Source organism: Zootoca vivipara, chromosome 14, assembly GCF_965207765.1.
Source record: "Zootoca vivipara chromosome 14, rZooViv2.hap1.1, whole genome shotgun sequence".
Classification (NCBI taxonomy): domain Eukaryota; kingdom Metazoa; phylum Chordata; class Lepidosauria; order Squamata; family Lacertidae; genus Zootoca; species Zootoca vivipara.
The window spans coordinates 38887742-38904674 of record NC_142597.1 but is presented as its reverse complement, the minus strand read 5'-3'; the positions used below and the strand labels follow the sequence as shown (position 1 = coordinate 38904674).

The following is a 16933-nucleotide window of genomic DNA, read 5'->3' as shown; positions in this document are numbered from 1 at the left end:
GGGCTGTTGGAGGAAAAAAAACATTCCAGGTAAATAAATGCAGCTGTCCTCGGAGCCCGTCCCCCATACACAAAATATTTGCTCAAAGAAAAGCTAGGTCCCATTCTCATTAAATGTAGAGGTTAATTGGCATGCTCTTCAATTGTGGTGCTGAAGTGGTTATCAAGGTTGCAGTGGCTGGGCAGGAAAGAAAAGAGAAACTGCTTGCAGAGACTAGACCCAAGCAAGTGCAAAAGCTTAATCATTTTCAGTATGTCCACACCTGGATGCCATATCAGCTGGGATGGGCATGCCGGTCACCTATCAAGTACTGTACACCTGCTTCCAGAGGCTGCCACACCCCAGATCTAGCAATCATGTTTTCTTATGACACTTGTGTACAACATCAGGGTGAACAATAGAGGGATAGGATGGGTGTCAACAACAGCAGGAATGGAAGAGGAAGGAAGTTTGTCTGGATGTTTGCTACTGAAAGGCAAAGATGTGTAACAATTTAACAGATTACTTTCTGGACCAAACAACTGGAAGCTAAAGGAAGTTTTTCCTTGTCCCTTCCCAAAAATCCTTGCTCAGTCATAGCACCAGTCCCTCAGCTTGCCTATACAATAGCTCTTGCTTCCTAGTTGCCATGATGCCATTTTTGGGTCATGTAGTGTAGCCAAAGGTAGATTGGGGGGGAGGGCTGGGGGGGAGCCTTGATTACTTTTAACAGTGACTCAGATTCTCTGCTCCTCATAGACCTCTGCCTGAGACATTTTATCACCCAAGAGGAGGCACAACACATCCCAAGACTCCTCTCTGATACCAGCCTTGGAGTACACCTTTCAGGCTGCATTTATAGACTTCTTACTTTTTTTTGAATGTTTTCCTCTGAGGATCTCAGGGCAGCAGACATGGGTCTTCCTTTGCTGCAAATAGACCTTTCACTCATACCCTGCGAGGTAGGTTAGTCTAAGATATAGAAACTCTGCCTGAGGTCACTTAGTAAAGTTCATGGTGATTTGAACCCAGGCCTCACTTGTCTACAGCATCTATTGGCCTATCCTTGCCTTTACACACTGCTTTGTACACACTTGTAAGAATACAGCTGCTCCAAACATGTTGCACACTTCCTCGTGCAGTTCTTACTACGAGACAAGCTGTTTTTATGAAAGTAGATAGCACCCACTTCACTACAGAACGCTTCTTTCAATTGTTATTTCCTAGTGTGATACCATCACCTGCAACTCGCAACTCCAAGGAGTTCAGATCTTGAGGTGCAGTGAATGGGTACTGCCCAAAACAGCTGTATCTGCACTCCCACCAAATAATTAAGCTTTAGATGCTCTTCAAATAAGCAATGTAGCTGTTGGTATTTGTGGCACTCTGAAACCATCATCAAAGCTTAATATGAAATATGGTGCTAGCCTTCCAACATCATGGAGTGCTTGGCTGGATAGCAGAGTTATTAAATGCTGCTTAAGAACCAGGAAAGCATCGTGCTTTTAATAGAATGGCAAGGCACAATATGGCACATAATATGTAATATGGAGGTTCCTCCAGATGTTTCGGATGGCAACTCCTCTCATCCTGTGAGCTGCCCAGCTCCGTTCAAGATGTACTGGGGTACAAGGCTCTAAATGACCTGGGACCAAAGTACCACCCATTTCCAAATTTTCAATTTGCCAGGGTGGGGGTGTCCTGCTTGTGGTCACATCAATAGGAATAGCATGAGGGACAGGGACACAAGATAAGGCACTCTTAGTGGAGGCACCCCAGCTGTGGATCACCCTAAGGAGTTTTCTGCATTCAGAAACACAAAAAAAGACTTTCATTATAATTGTCAATGTTAATCCAGGTTTTTGGCTAGTAGCTTTATGGAGTTTTTATACCACAGTTTGCAATACATTAAAGTCATCTTTCAAATTGTAAAAGTTATTATTGTGAACCGCCCTGGGTTCACCTTGGGAAGAAAGGGCACGCTGTACATTTGAAACCGTAAATAAATCCATGCTGGGTAGGGTTGATGGGAGTTCCAGCCCACAACATCTAAATAGCACCATGTTGCTTCCCTTGCGGCACAGGCTGGAAGAATATAAATCAGAGATATAGTTCAGAGATCAGGCTTGAGGGTGGTAGTCACATGTTTTCCCAAGTCTGGCTTCTTGCCTTTACTTGGGGGAGGAAAGAATCCCTGTAGGCCACCCTCAGCGTGATTTCAGGTGTTCCTTTCAATAAAAATAAGAATGTTATGACTGGAGTCATCAGCAAAGGCTGGGGCCTACAGCAAGAAAGGACACATTTTGTTTTGAGTGTGAGCTACATTCCCTTCCCTAACCCAATGGATCCAGGACAACAGGCTGCCGTACTAGGGCGTGTTGAATTTTCAAACTTTCAAATTCCACTTGGTAAGTAAAATGTGTGTAAAATTGCATAGAAATCATTAAAAATGATTGCAAAGTACTTGCAGTTAGGTATTATTATTATTATTATTATTATTATTATTATTATTATTATTATTATTATTGAAAGCAGTTTATGTGCTTCTTCGACAATTGTAGACCTACCAAGCTAAATGTTATCCAATCACAAATATAGTAACAGGTTTAATTCCTCACACCCAAGAACATATTTTAAAGATGCCTCTGAAGAAATTTGCAAAAAAATAAGTTTTACCTCCAAAATGCCATGCCATACAGCCATGCCTCATCTTGCGCGCATCCCTTTTATGATGTTCTTCTCAAATCAATTCAAATGCTGAACTAAAAAACTCAGATGCCACTTTATTTTTCAATATGTCTTTTGGACAACTGGGTGAAAAAGTTGCCACAAACTTGAAAGCCACTATCAACAACAACAACAACATCATCTGTATGCTATGGGTTTCCCATCCAAAATACCTTGGGGGGGGGGCGAGACACAATTTCCAAGCACTCAAAAAACAGCATCTTGTTTCACTTCAAGGCTGGTCCTCAAAGGATGGGAAGCAGAGCCAGTCCTGATCAAGAACTTCCATCCTACAGATCCTGTGCTGTGCCAGCTTATTAAAGTTTGAAGGAGGACACCTGAGACTCCATTGCAACCTAGTGTGTTATCCAAAGGCCCAAACACTACTGTCCCTGCTGAACAGATCTCTCAAGCTCCTTTGTCTGTGTTGCACTTCTAATTGCCTGGAGAAAAACAAGACGCCAGAGCCATTCAAAAGCACTAAAGTGGATTTAGGCATTCCAATTAGCAGATATTTTACAATTAATGTTTTGAATGGGCTCCAGCGCTGCCCAAGAAAGCCCCCAGGATTCCGATCAATTTCATGCTGCCTTTATTTGTCAGCGAGACCTAAAGCTGGCATTTAGAGTTCAATTTTTCACAGATAATATTCTACCCCCCCATGCTTCCTGCATCAATAGGTTCCCTAACAGCCATGTTGGGGAGAAGGACACATCTGGGTTTGACGTAGAAGCCCTTAGGCCCCAATTTGGTGAGAGGCTCTGTTCGAGCAAGTGTTTTCTCCACAGCGGAAACAACATCATGAGGGGAAGGCAAGCAGTCTTATTATTAACATTATCAATTCACTTCTGACCTCACATTTCATCTGACAGGTTTAAAAGAACTTGGAACAGCACAATGCTTGCCTGGTGGTATGCTGTTGCTTTTCAAGAAAAACTGTAAAAAATATCTTCTTTTGGACTATTTAATAAACGTTATTGACTCGCTGATTTAAACAAATGCTCAAGTATGTCATTGAAACCACCGAGACTGACTGTGCTGAACTTTGGTTGGGTGGTGTCTGGTGTTTCTTGAGCTGAAGGGGTTCTTAAAGGTAAAGGGACCCCTGACCATTAGGTCTAGTCGTGACCGACTCTGGGGTTGCGCGCTCATCTCGCATTATTGGCCGAGGGAGCTGGCATACAGCTTCCGGGTCATGTGGCCAGCATGACAAAGCCGCTTCTGGTGAACCAGAGCAGTGCACAGAAATGCCGTTTACCTTCCCGCTGTAGCGGTCCCTATTTATCTACTTGCACTTTGACGTGTTTTCGAACTGCTAGGTTGGCAGGAGCTGGGACCGAGCAACGGGAGCTCACCCCGCCGCAGGGATTCGAACCGCCGACCTTCTGATCTGATCTGCTGCTGGAGGAAGGTGATCAAGAACTACAGCTCTCCTCTAGGAAACATCCAGTGAAGGAAAGCCCATCGCCCCTTTAGGTGTGTTATGAGGTCACTTTTTTATCAGCTTGTTTGAGGGAGTGGTAATTTAATAATTTCAAAAGCCCAACAAACAAGGGACTGAACAAAAGCACTAGATTGCTGGCTCTAAAAAGGCAAAACACCTGTATGGCATTAAAACTTACCTTGCCATTATGTTCTCAAACAGGGATTAAATGTGATGACAAAGGTTTCATTCAGACAGGCTTGGGCTTCGGGAGGAAAAATGGAAAGAGCAAATCATTTTTACGCGTGCCCAATTTAAGTGCCAAGTCTGTGGCTTAGTTCGGATTGCCCTTTAGTGACCAAGAGGCCTGAAGGGAATTAAGCAAAGTGGAATGTGACGTACTGAATCCACAGCCTAAGGCCTTTCATAGGTGCCACATGAAAAGATGCTCAGGAAAGTGTTCTTTTCCATGGTCTAAAAGTTCACATAAAGGAAGATGCACAAGAATGAGGAAAGCACCAACAGTATCACTGATTTTATCCTTTTAAAAAGCACTTATTCCCCTCCCTTTGCAGAATATGTAGTCTTCAAAATACAAGTCTGTGGTTAGGTTCATACAATACCTGTCCTAGGTCAAAATATTGTAAAGCCAAGAATTCAACAACTGTCTTCAGGTTGAACAGAGAGAAATAAAGCAAAAGGAAATTTTGATAACCTTTTCCCCCCAAACATAGTTTCCAATCCCTTTGATCAGCCTGGAAAAAGAGTTAAGAGGCTCCCAGCTGCTCCTGCAAATAGAGACTCTCTTTCATGGTTCCTTTAACTGGGCCAGGCTGAGGCTACGTTTGGAAAAGGCAAAAGCAGGAAATGTCTGGGGTGTAATATTATTATGAGCAATTTACTTTAAAAACTTGTGTATTGATTTACAATCCTGGGGTGAACATGAAATACCACTGCTGATTTCTTTCTCCCCCAGATCAGTAATCCACACAGCTCCAGAAGAGCTGTAAATTTTTTTCGGATGTAATATTAAAACTGCCACTGCAAGAGTTATAACTAATAACTATGGCATGTGATGCCTGCACTCCCCACAGAAGTTACCCATGTAACACAAGGACTGTGCCTATGCTTTAACACATAGAACCCTTGCCTCTTCCATCCCAACTATCATCTACTGAGATACGTAGCTGTTCACATGGTACAGAAGGGAAACAAAGGCCAGGAAGGCATGAATTTGATCAAAACTCTCCAGAGAATTCATAGTTGAGCTACAGTTCAAAATCTGATTTTCTCAGGTTTGACTACAAACATGCTGCTGGAAGAACTTCACTATGGAGTGGTACAGAAATGCAAATAAACAAATGAAATCCTCCTCATTGGATCATGCTGCCTCTAAAGCAGGACTAGGTGTACTCCAGATGTTTTGGACTACAAATCCCATGAGCCTGTGCCAACACGGCTGTGCTTGGTGGGGCTGATGGGCATCAGGAGGGGGAAAGTTAAACTAGAGAGTTAGAGAATGCCTGCAAGGTCTGCATTTTGGCAATCAATGAATACTCAAGCCTGAACCCAGTGAAAAATAGCTTGTGGAGGGTGAGCCAGTTCTTTATCCAGCCCCTGGGCTGAAAAGGGGTTCCCCACCCCTGGTTTAGGGTTTTAAAGTTCAAACCCAGCACCTTCCACTGAGCCAAGAAACCAACTAGAAGTTAATGAACTTGTTTCAAAACTGGGATCATGCAATCTCCGGGGGCTTCCCCAGTTAACATGGGGAGCTAAATACTGAACTAGTTTGGAGATTTGATAAGTCTTCAAGGGCAGCCCCACACTGAGCATGCTGCAAATCCAATCTGGATGTCACCAAAGCATGAATTACCATGGCTCTAGGTCGTTCCTCTCCGCGAAAGAGTTCAATATTGGCCAAAGTCACTACTGGGGCATCTGGCATAAGAACATGGCTGACACTGAGTCAGACCATTGTGCCCATCCAAGTCACTATTTTTGACACTGACTGGCAGCAGCTCTCCAGGACTAGAGTGGGGGGGGGGGGTTCTCCCAGTCTTCCTGGAGATGTCAGGGTTTGAACCTGGGACCTTCTGCACACAAAGCAGATATTCCTACCTGTGAGCTTATGATCCTTCATCAAGGAGCATTGCCAAACCCAAATCACATATAAGCTGGAAACCAGTCTTTAGGGCAGAGCTTTCCAAACTGTGTGTCGCGACACATTAGTGTGCCGGTTGCTTTGTATAGTAGGCCTATCGCGCAAACACTCCCCATGCTCCTCCCGGGGCTGGAAAGGGGTTAGTTTAACCTCCAGTTTGCTAGTAAAACTGAATTACTGTGTTGCAAAATGATGCATATCTAAAAAAGCATGTCACCAACATGAAAAGTTTGGAAGCTCTGCTTTAGGGGAAGTACAACCCTGTCCAATATAGGCTATATATCTCCCGCATCGGCCAGATTCCCAGCCAACAATACATGTGTCTTTTCAAATTTTGTTCACACTCATCTAATTCACGGCTGACTTAAGGCCCCTATTTAGAATTCACACTGTCTTCCCAGGGTCAGATGAAAGGGAGAGTTAGAATTGGGTATGACTGATCTACTTATGACGCCGCACTCCAGACATTGCACGTCTGGATGATCTCATCCAGTCATTTCATGAAATGTTAAATACCATGAGTGACATGATGGAACCTCTTGTTGCATTCTGAGCTGCATATTACAGATGCACCCCTAGGCAAGTCTCACTTTGGTCACAACCCAAAAAAGGATGCTGTCAGTGCAAATCTTCCTAGTGCCCTGGTGAGTATTTGTTCCATCTCCCATTGAAACCAAAGTACACAAAGCCAGGAATGTTTTGCAGAGATTATTAAAAGCACAACAGAGATGTCCATCATTGCATCAAGAGAGACAGAATTCTACTAAAAAGTTCCCGGGGGGGGGGGGGGGGGAAGAGGACGGACGAAGAGGTGGTTTTAAAACTTTTAAGTGTAATGAACTTGCCTGGGTAACTGGGTTTGATTGAAGATCCCACGGTAAGCACTAAAAATCCATAGAATCAAATATAGGCATTACTGGGCAGCACAGCAAGCTGTAAACTAATTTGAGAAAAATTGCACGACCTCAAAATTTAATCCGTTTCCCCCTCTCTTTCTCTCTCCAAAGAAATAGTTTAACCCTGTGCTTTAAAATGCCAAATAGAAGGTATACAAACAGAGTAGGCTCTCCTGGGTGCTTCAGACGGATTAATCCTGTTAACATTTTTAACATCTGCCCAAGAGTGCTTTATTTTGACAGCCACGTTAAGTGTTTCCCTTTGTCTTTAAATGCTGCTCTAGATCAAGCTTATTAAAATATATTTCACCGGGTCAGGAAATTAGTGCATTTTGGGCTCAGTAGTGGCACGCATAATGAGGTCATCATTAGAGAGCCTACTCTGGTATTCCAGGCACAGGAGCTGACAAGAACAGAGGCCTCAAAAGAAGGGAGTGTGCAAGCAAGAATCCCCTAGGGTCTGGTTGGGTTGGGGGTTTTCCTCCCCAGCCTCCACATCCTTTCCTCTTACCCTCCCACCCTGGTAGATGGCCCATGGGGACTGAAAAGCAGTTGCCCAGGTTTTCCAGGTTTGAGGGAGAAAACAGTTGGGAAGCATGTGGAGGTTCAGACTATGAAGAACTGTAGCCAAAAACGTGAAAATTCCTAACGGGGGGTGGGGAAATCAATGCACAACAGCCAGAGCATAAATAGTGCAGGTAGCCTGAATATTATTTAACATTGTTTTGCGGCGAACAGCTGGATAGAAAAGTTATCTGCTGCTGCCATTAATATTACTAGGCCACAGGCTCACAGTTGCCTATACAGTGGTACCTCGGGTTAAGAACTTAATTTGTTCTTAACCTGAAACTGTTCTTAACCTGAGGTACCACTTTAGCCAATGGGGCCTCGTGCTGCTGCTGCACAATTTCTGTTCTCATCCTGAAGCAAAGCTCTTAACCCGAGTTACTATTTCTGGGTTAGCAGAGTCTGTAATTTGAAGCGTCTGTAACCTTAAGTGCCTGTAACCCGAGGTACCACTGTATCAGATATTTGCAGCCTAAAAACACCACCACCACACATTTTGGACCATTTCCCTGATCAGCTTTTATGGTTCCCTATACCAGGTTACCACTTAACAAAGGGTCACTGGCACTTTGCTGATAGATTTTGCCCAACTTGCAATGCTCTTGGAAATTGCTCTATACATACGCACCAGGCAACAGCAAACACTCAGAGGCACCGAGATGCCTTGGAAGCAAAACAGGCTGGCCATGTGATTCACTTGACCCCAGTCCTCCAGTGGGACAACCCTCTTTCTACTCGCCATGCACCTGTGCTTCCATTTGTGCTGTTTGGCTTCTGTGAATAATAGTTAATGGAAAGTCTCCCAGCAGCTGCACCTGTGGGTCCCTCCAAATGAACTGTGAGAAGGAATGAGGGGTGGACTGTTCCTGGCCCCATTTGGAATGGACCAGATTAAAAAAACAGAAATTTAGAAATAAAATTCCAAAAATGTATATACATGCATCCCTTTGAAATTCTGAGCCTGCTTCAGATTTAAAGGAGCCACAACCTGCTGATAGCCTACACACTCGGGATGATAGCTGCAGCCCTTCCTTGTCTGGGCAACATTGTGAAAGGGTCTGAAGGAGGCAGCAAGGGTTTATGGAGCAAAGGCAAGATTTCCCAGTGCCTGGCATGCAGCCATTGGCAACATCCCACTTGCTAGAAGGAACTTCCTCCCTTCATTCCATCACACCTGGAACATCGAAGAAGAAAAGTGGGTGAATGGGTTAGGAAAGAAGAACCTGAAATTCTTCCCTGGCGCAGATGTTTAACCAAACTGAAGATGAACTTTCAGGATTTCAGATTGCTGGCCTCCTAATACTGAAGTTCCAAGCCAGGTAATACAAAATCTGGTGATAGTGTAAATTTCTAGATGTTGCTTGTAGGACATTTCCTGATTTGATCTGCAGATCACTAGAAGACCCTCAGGACCAGACCCTGAGTGGATAGAGAGATGATGTGCAGCTGCTGCAAAGGAGAGAAGCCCCACGTCTCCCCTACTCTCTTCCCAGCCACTGAGGCTGTCAATGAGGAGAAGTGGGGCAAGCGGCCACAATGAATTCATGTTTCACATTTTGCGGTCATAGATGTTATGGTGAAAAACATACAGTTTTACAGAACTGTAAGAGCCAGCCTATGACACACAACCAGCAACAAATGCTTGATGCTAACTAGGCTGATTTAGGGCCCAGAACAGCCAGGCGTCTAAGACCAAAGCCTGCCACACAACAGTTTGATTTAGTGCAGAGATTTACTACCACCTTTTATTTCATGATAACCCTTTATATTATGAGCTTTTAATGATGTTGCATTTACAGCTACGGGAAGTTTCCTATCAAGCTGCCAGGCAGCTATAAAAGGCTTAAGCAGAAAATGCTTGTAAAACCTCTTATTACCACCAATCCTGGGCATTTAGGGAAAACTTAACAAGCACTTACATGGGTAGTTGAAGAACAGCACAGAAAACTAATCAGAACCAATAAGGAGGAGGATTTTCAAAATTGCTCAGGGTTCTACAAATCTCATTTGAAATCACTCATTAGTTTCTCTACTGCTACAAGTAAAGCACTCTTTAACCAAATCCTGACTAGATGGAACACCCACCCAGTGGATGACGCTGAATCCTGCCCCTTTAGCTCCACCAGCTGCATTTCCATTTACCTGAATATTTGTAATGTCCCCTCCCACTCCAGTCTCCAAGGGCACAGAGAAAGATTAAACTGGCAGCTTCACTGAAGCACCAACACAGCTGCCCCTGCCTAAAAAGTCCATGGCACCTGCAGCTCCAGTTTCCCTGTCTTCACACCAAATCCCTCCCACTTTGTGGCTTGGTTCAGCAACCTTGCACGTGACGGAACCCCAGGGTGGCTCCCCAGGGTGCAGGCAGGCTGCCCTATTGGTGGGTTTTTGCTCCCCCTTGTGGTGACCATGAGACCGTCTGAAAACCTGTCTCTGCAAAAAGATGGTGGCTGTTAATTCCCCAGGAATCTTGACCTGGAAACTGGAGCTCCTGAGGGGGTACTTCAAGCCCCACACTATGGGGCTTTTGGGTAGCTGTGGTCTCTCCTCAGCCTTGGCACCACGAGGCTTAAAGTCAAGAACCCCTGGTGGCTGGGTTAATGGGAGTGAGGGGCTCCTTCCTTGGGAAAGAACCTAGTGGTGAGCCTTGTGTTTCTCAGCCCAACCTTTCCTCTTCTACCCATAGCCCCCTCCCCCCGCCCCCAAGCTTAGGGCTATTTAAGTTTGCTTCATGTACCTGCCCTTCATTGGGCTCATGCATGCCATCTGCCCACTAGACTGGTATGTGAGAGAGACCCTTACTCTCTCACTGGTACCTCAGCACTGTTCCTGATGAGCCCAGCTGCACAATGGGCGCAGCAGAGACAATTACAGTGGCCTTAAGGGAATAATCGGCACTGAAGCTGCTAAGGGAGGGGATCAAGTCCTGGAAGTTTTTGTTTTTGTTTTGCTTTTGCAATTAAAGCTGAAAACTCTGAAAGGGGACCTGGAACATCCCTGAGTGGGTGGGAGGTCCCAACTCCCCCCTCTTCCCAGTGAGATTACTACCCATGAGATTCTAGTAGGGTGACCAAACTTCTTCCCAACAATTTCAACAGCTCAGCATTTAATAATGTTGCTGTCACGCCTTGGAAGTAACTGGTTAAACATCTGTTCAACCTGGTATACAATACTCTAAGTCGAAATACCAGCAAATGTGACTGGGCTAATCCAGGGCATTTCAGGACAGCCTGAAGACAGTCATGTGACAACAAAAAAGCCTCCCCTTGTCACAGCAGGGTGAAGGAGGGAGAGGGAAACATTCAAATGTGTGTATTTTAAAGTGTTTTAATTTTTATTCATGAATGACCAGCTGAGTGGGGAAGCCTTATCGTTACAAGGCTCAGGGGAGACAGACTTTCCCCACTGCTATGCTTGTGGAGGATGCTGCCTATGGACTGAAAAAGGGCTGGGGAAGATATCCTGTCTGAAACACAGAAGAGCAGCTGCCGGTCAGTGTAGGCAATACTGAGCTGGACCTGACTTGCTAGAAGACAGCTTCCTGAATTCCCATGATGCCCACATTGCATGGAGACAGGAAGATGAAGACCAGCCTAATCTATCCTGCATAACAGAGTGATGTGGATTGGTAGTTCTCTGGTCCAGGAATTAAATAGATAGTATGTTCTGGATAGAGTCACACCTGCCTTGAAAGAACAGATTTGTAGTCTAGAGGTGCTCCTGGAGCCAACTCTTTTAACTGGAAGCCCGAGTGACCTTTGTGCAAGGAGTGCCTACTATTAGCTTTGGCTGTTCCTGGATGGTAATCCCCACTCTAATAGCCTCCTGACTGGAGGACTGTAATGTGCTCTATGTAAGGCTACCCTTGAAGATTGTCCAGAAGCTGCCAACTAGTCCAGAATGCAGCTGTAAGACTGCTGACTAGTACCAATAGGCAGGACCATAGAATGTAAGTCCTGAAGAACCTGTACTTGTTGTCTATATGCTTCTGATCCCAATTCAGAGACTTGGAAGGAACCCCAAGGGTCGTCCAAACCCCTGCAATCACAGCTAAAGAATTCCTGACAGATAGCCACCCAATCTCTGCTTAAAAACCTCCAAGGAAGCAGAGTCCTTCGTAGGTAGTCCATTCTACTGCGGAACAGACCTTAACATCAGAAAGTTCTTCCTAGTGTTTAGCCAGAATCTCCTTTGTTGTAATTTGAATCCATTGGATCAGGTCCTACCCTCTGGAGTAGCTTGCTCCATCATCCACATGACAACCCTTAAGAGATTTGAAGATGGCTATCATATCTCCTCTCAGTCTTTTCGTCGCTAAACTAATTCAACATGTTAACCTTGCCATATAATAAAGCCTTTTATCTTAAAACCCAAATTCCTGAAGGATCACCTTTCTGTCAACCTGCCCATGTACTGAGATCAGATTGAGAGGTTCTTCTTGTGGTTCCACCGTAAGGGGAAGTGCATGACATGTTGGCACAAGAAAGACCATTTCGAGTGGAGCCTGGTATTGAACTTACTTGAGTTTCGGTGCCTGTTAAAGAGGAATACTGGTATTATTATTTTTTTATCCAGGCTTTTGGAGGAGGTTAGGCAATGTGGCCAGCTGCGATTTGTGTGCTCACCTGCTACAGCAGTATTGTATGTTGTACTAAGGATAGCTTGAGTGGCTGTTTTAAGTTTATATTGTTTGATGTTTGATGTTCTGCTGTAACCTGTCCTGGTACAATGAAGGGAAGGCTTACAAATTTAAATAAATAAAGTGAAATAGCAGCAGCTGGTCCCTCCCTCCTCCTGCCATCATGGTTTGCAAACAACATATTGAATGCCCACCATGTTCTATTTTCACAAATTTGTGCCAAAGAGAAACAAAAGTTTTTGAACTGATTAAAGAACAGGAGGCGGGTGGAAGTGTGTGTGTGTGTGTGCGCGCGCACACACACACACACGGAGGGCATCCAGGCTGTGCCATATCATTTCACACTGATGAAAATTAAAATGGAAGGGCTTGGCGAATGATAATTAAACTCACTCTGGCTGATTTAATATGCACTTCGGAAGGGTCGGGGGATGTTTTATGCCATGCAGATGTGGCTGGCACCTTTTGGGTAAACAAAGTAGGTACAGAGCTGGAAGGATTAGGTCACAATTTGAAGAGCTAAGCATGAGCTTGGGGGGGGGGGGGAAGGTGGGGGAAGGAACAGATCAAGTGCTGCAGAACCAAAGCAGACTGCCATTGTTTGCTAGCCAGAGGAAAGGCTGCTGATCACAATAAGGTCATAATCCTCAGGGAAATTGCCCTTTGCAAGCTAGCCCAACTGAAATCAACATGGATGGTCGTGCTCTTTGTGCTACTGCTACAAATTTCAGTGATGCTTGTGCAGGAGACCTTTGTCCCGGGTGTGTAGGGCTCAGACATCTTTCCTAAGGGAATGCTTCTGCTGTGTGGAAAGCACATCATCCCAATGGTCCAGATGCAGAATTTTGTCCCTGGGAAAACGTGATTCTCCCTATAGCCGGGAGATCTAAAAGCAAACAAAGAGCCCTGCTGGATCAGATCACCAAGCCCAGATGCTTATGGGAAGCTCACTAACATGCCAATAAGGAAATAGCTGTCTGTGCCACTAAACATTTCCCTTTTTGTGCCATTGAACACGAAGGAGCCATGAATAGGCACATATAGACACATAATTCATAAACTGGTCAAATTTCTCTTTTAAAACTATCTAAGCTTGTGGGTGACGTCCTGTCTTGAATCAGTGAATTCCTTAAGGGAATGATGCCCTGTGTGAAGGAAGTCTCCCTTGTATCTGTCCTGACCCTACTGCCAGTTAGTTTCACTTGATGACCTCCTGTTCTAGTATTATAAGACAAGGAGAATGTGATGTTTATACCAGAAAGGTCAGAAACACTATCCAGCAGATACCTATGCAATAACATTTTATCTACCATTCAAAATAAAAACAAATACTGCACATAGTCCTGCTTGCTCCATCTCAAAGGGATATAACACAGCTGGCAAAAGCCAACCAAAACAATCAAGTGGGTGCAATCCAGATGTTCTTGGACTACAATTTCCACCAGCCCCTATCAGCATAGCCAATGCTCAGCCAGGATGGGTCTTGTAGGCCTGTAGCATCTGGAGAGTGCTAGGTTGGGGAAGCTTGGGCTAAAGCATTTGAGGTTAGGGGAAAAAAAGATTAAGGATGTATCCGAAGACTGATGTTAATACAATTATGAATGACAAGTTGAATTGTTTTCCTTTTTCATTCCCTTTTTACTTTGTTAACTTACGATTTTTTTATTCCACCTGTGATCCTTTTTTAAAGCAAAATGTAAAGGCCAAACTCTTCCATACTCAAGTGCTGGAGCACAGATATGGCCCTTTATAACAAAAACAAGATTGTCTACTCCCCCTAAAAGTATTCCAAGGGGATGGAAATTTGGGCCACAGTCATCACCAATGTTATTAATGCACAAAAATGTATTACTTTTTTCATTATCTGGAAAGGCTCCTGCTCTCCCAAAGTTCAACACAAAAACAGAAGGTCAATGTTTTGCCCAAGCTAAGACCTTTAAAAGAAATGCATGTTCAGGGTGGTTTTTGTCTTGTGAATTTTAATTATTCTTCATCTGTGCGATGGGATGCATCTTTCAGCCCGTTTGTGCTGCCATTTCATTTTGCTTGCATGGAATCCATGGATCAAGTTAGTGAAAAGACACACATTTTACCTGTTTGGCCATATACCTGTCTGCATGGCGGGGGAACGTGACACAAACTGAAAGCAGCAGCAAACTGTATGCACAAATCCAGATGATCCTTTCCATTTTTGCAAAGTGCCTTTAAACTCAGATTAAAGCCATGTTTCTAAAACAAGTCAAACTAACTGTGGTTGGGTTAAAAAATACTTTCCACCACCCCGGTATAGACTTAAAACTCCCTTTTCAATTTTTTATTTGCGGAATAAAATGATGGTGGTGCCATTGATGTGACCCAGGTAAGGTGGAGTGTCATTCAATTGTGGGGTTTGAGTTGCACACCAATACAACCGAGAATGCTCTCCGTCATGGACCATACTGATTAAGTAAGTAAGTAAGTAAGTAAGTAAGTAAGTAAGTAAATAATAGATTCAAGTCTCATCAGAACTGCAGTCTGACACATTTCACAAATTTTGATGAAACTTGCAACTTTCAGAATTAAGTTTTTGGGGTCCTACCCAGGGTTGAACACATCTAAGTCAGGATGTAAAAACTCCATTTGATCACCCTCTTCATTTGCTCATTTTATGTGCGTGCACATTCATGCATGGACACCCCAACACTGCAGACAGGTCTAGCTTGGCCAAACCAGGGCAGATTTCATGAGCTGAGAAAAACTAGCACCTAAATAATTTTATGGTCAGAACCCCGCAAAATGAGGCATGAAGTGAAGGAAGGCCTCAGCATTGTTGTACTCTTATTCTTGCATGTGATTTGCGTTAATGTGATTTGCGTGTCATTCTTTTTTTTAAAGAGACAGGTGGCAAACTGCAGTGGATTGACGAATTGTATTTATTTTACAGTAGAGTGCTACTCACTCCCATGTATTAAAAAACAAACAACCCCAACAACACATCGAAAAACACTTTTCAAATACCTTCCAGAATAGACCTGGAAACCAAGAGCTTGACCACGATTGATCTGTGTTTCCTTCTGAGTATTTCTTTGTTTATGAATTCAGTGGGCTTTTTGTCATCCCAGTCTCTAAAACAGGGATGGCTAACCCATGGCCTGCAGGACGTATCCAGCCCAAAAGAGGTTCTTTGGTGCCCCCTAAACCTCCTCTCCCCAGATAGTCCTATTTTATTAACTGCTCCATAGATCCCCTGCTGTGGTTCTGTGATGCAAAAGCTTCATTGTGGCTCTCCAAGGACCCAAACCACCAACTTGTTCATTGAAACGTGACCATTATCTTTTAAAAATAAAAATAAAACTCTTTTATACTTCGTCCCCTGCTGTGATGCCAAAAGGTTTTGTGACACTGCCCCTCCAACACTGACACAACGACACAAAAACTTTTGACCACCCCCACGTTGATGTGTGACTTTTGGTATGGGGTTTACTATGAGTCAACGTGGCCCCATTTTCAGACTGAAAAAGTTAGCTGCCGTTGCTCTAAAATATTCCTGTGCCCGTGAAGCCTATTTTTGTTTAACATGGACAGCTAGGACGCTCAGAGGTCAGCATGGCCCATCTTTGTGCTGTCATAACAAAAAAGATACAGCCCACCAGTAATCTACATATTCCCATTGCTTTTATACTTTCATTTAAATATATTGAACTAAAATGCAACATTTAATCTGCAACCAAAACTGTGAAGCAGGTTGAAAAGAGGTGCCATGCTTTTTACTAACATGTATTATTTCATTACATTGTTATTGGTACTGGTTATTTGGTGCAACCGAATTGAAAGCGCAAGCTAAGAGAGCAAAAACACAACTTGTCTATTGTAACAATTTATTATCATTTTTTCTACCTTTTCTACAAGGATTTTTTTTACCAAAAAAAGAAAAGAAAAGAAAAGCACAGGTGAACTACTTACAAAAGAAACCAAAGGAATTAAGAAAAAAAATCATACAACAGTTAAATGTCTGCAAAATCATGCATTCTAGGACAAGATCACAAATGCAAAGCAAATAATAGCAAAAACCCTCCCCCGCAAAATAATAATTAAAAAAGCCATACAGGTTTCAAAAGCCATAGCTTGCAAAAAAAAAGGTAAAAAAAGAGAAAAACTAAACAGTTATTACATCAAGCACCATTATTAAATGAACAGCACAACTCCTACTGCAGTGACTTTGACATTTTAAACAAGTGAATCAAACATATATTCTAAAATGCATCACAGTCCTACTGTAAGCATGCAGCCAATTTCTCACAAACTTAGGAAATAAGTAGAAGGGCCCTATTTTCTTTGTTGCATTATCAATATAGGAGGGTGCCCAGACTTGTCATATAGCTGGAAAGCCAGTTCCCATGGAAGTCTTAAAGCCACAGAGCAGTGACAGCGAGGCCCAGTTGTCTGAACTGCAAGCAGTGGCTCACAAAACAGAATGCTCCTTCAGTCTCTGCACACAGAGAGCTAGCATGTCAGGAGGAAGGCTAGGTTGGAACTCAGACATCCAGATTTCTACCGCGTTT

The 16933-nt window shown here is 43.6% G+C and overlaps 1 protein-coding gene across 23 annotated transcripts in view; it reads right to left on the bottom strand.

Moving 5' to 3' along the window:
* The window catches only part of MSI2 (musashi RNA binding protein 2), a 396739-nt gene that overhangs the window by 45048 nt on the left and 334758 nt on the right, over nt 1-16933 (bottom strand). For 10 of the 23 annotated variants that reach the window (XM_035139771.3, XM_088657826.1, XM_088657830.1 and 7 more), the window contains exon 11: nt 7136-7174. The exons of the other annotated variants lie outside the window; for them this stretch is intronic. In XM_035139771.3, coding sequence (XP_034995662.1) covers nt 7136-7174 — 39 coding nt within the window. The remainder of the gene's footprint in view (nt 1-7135; nt 7175-16933) is intronic. 23 annotated transcript variants of the gene reach the window in all.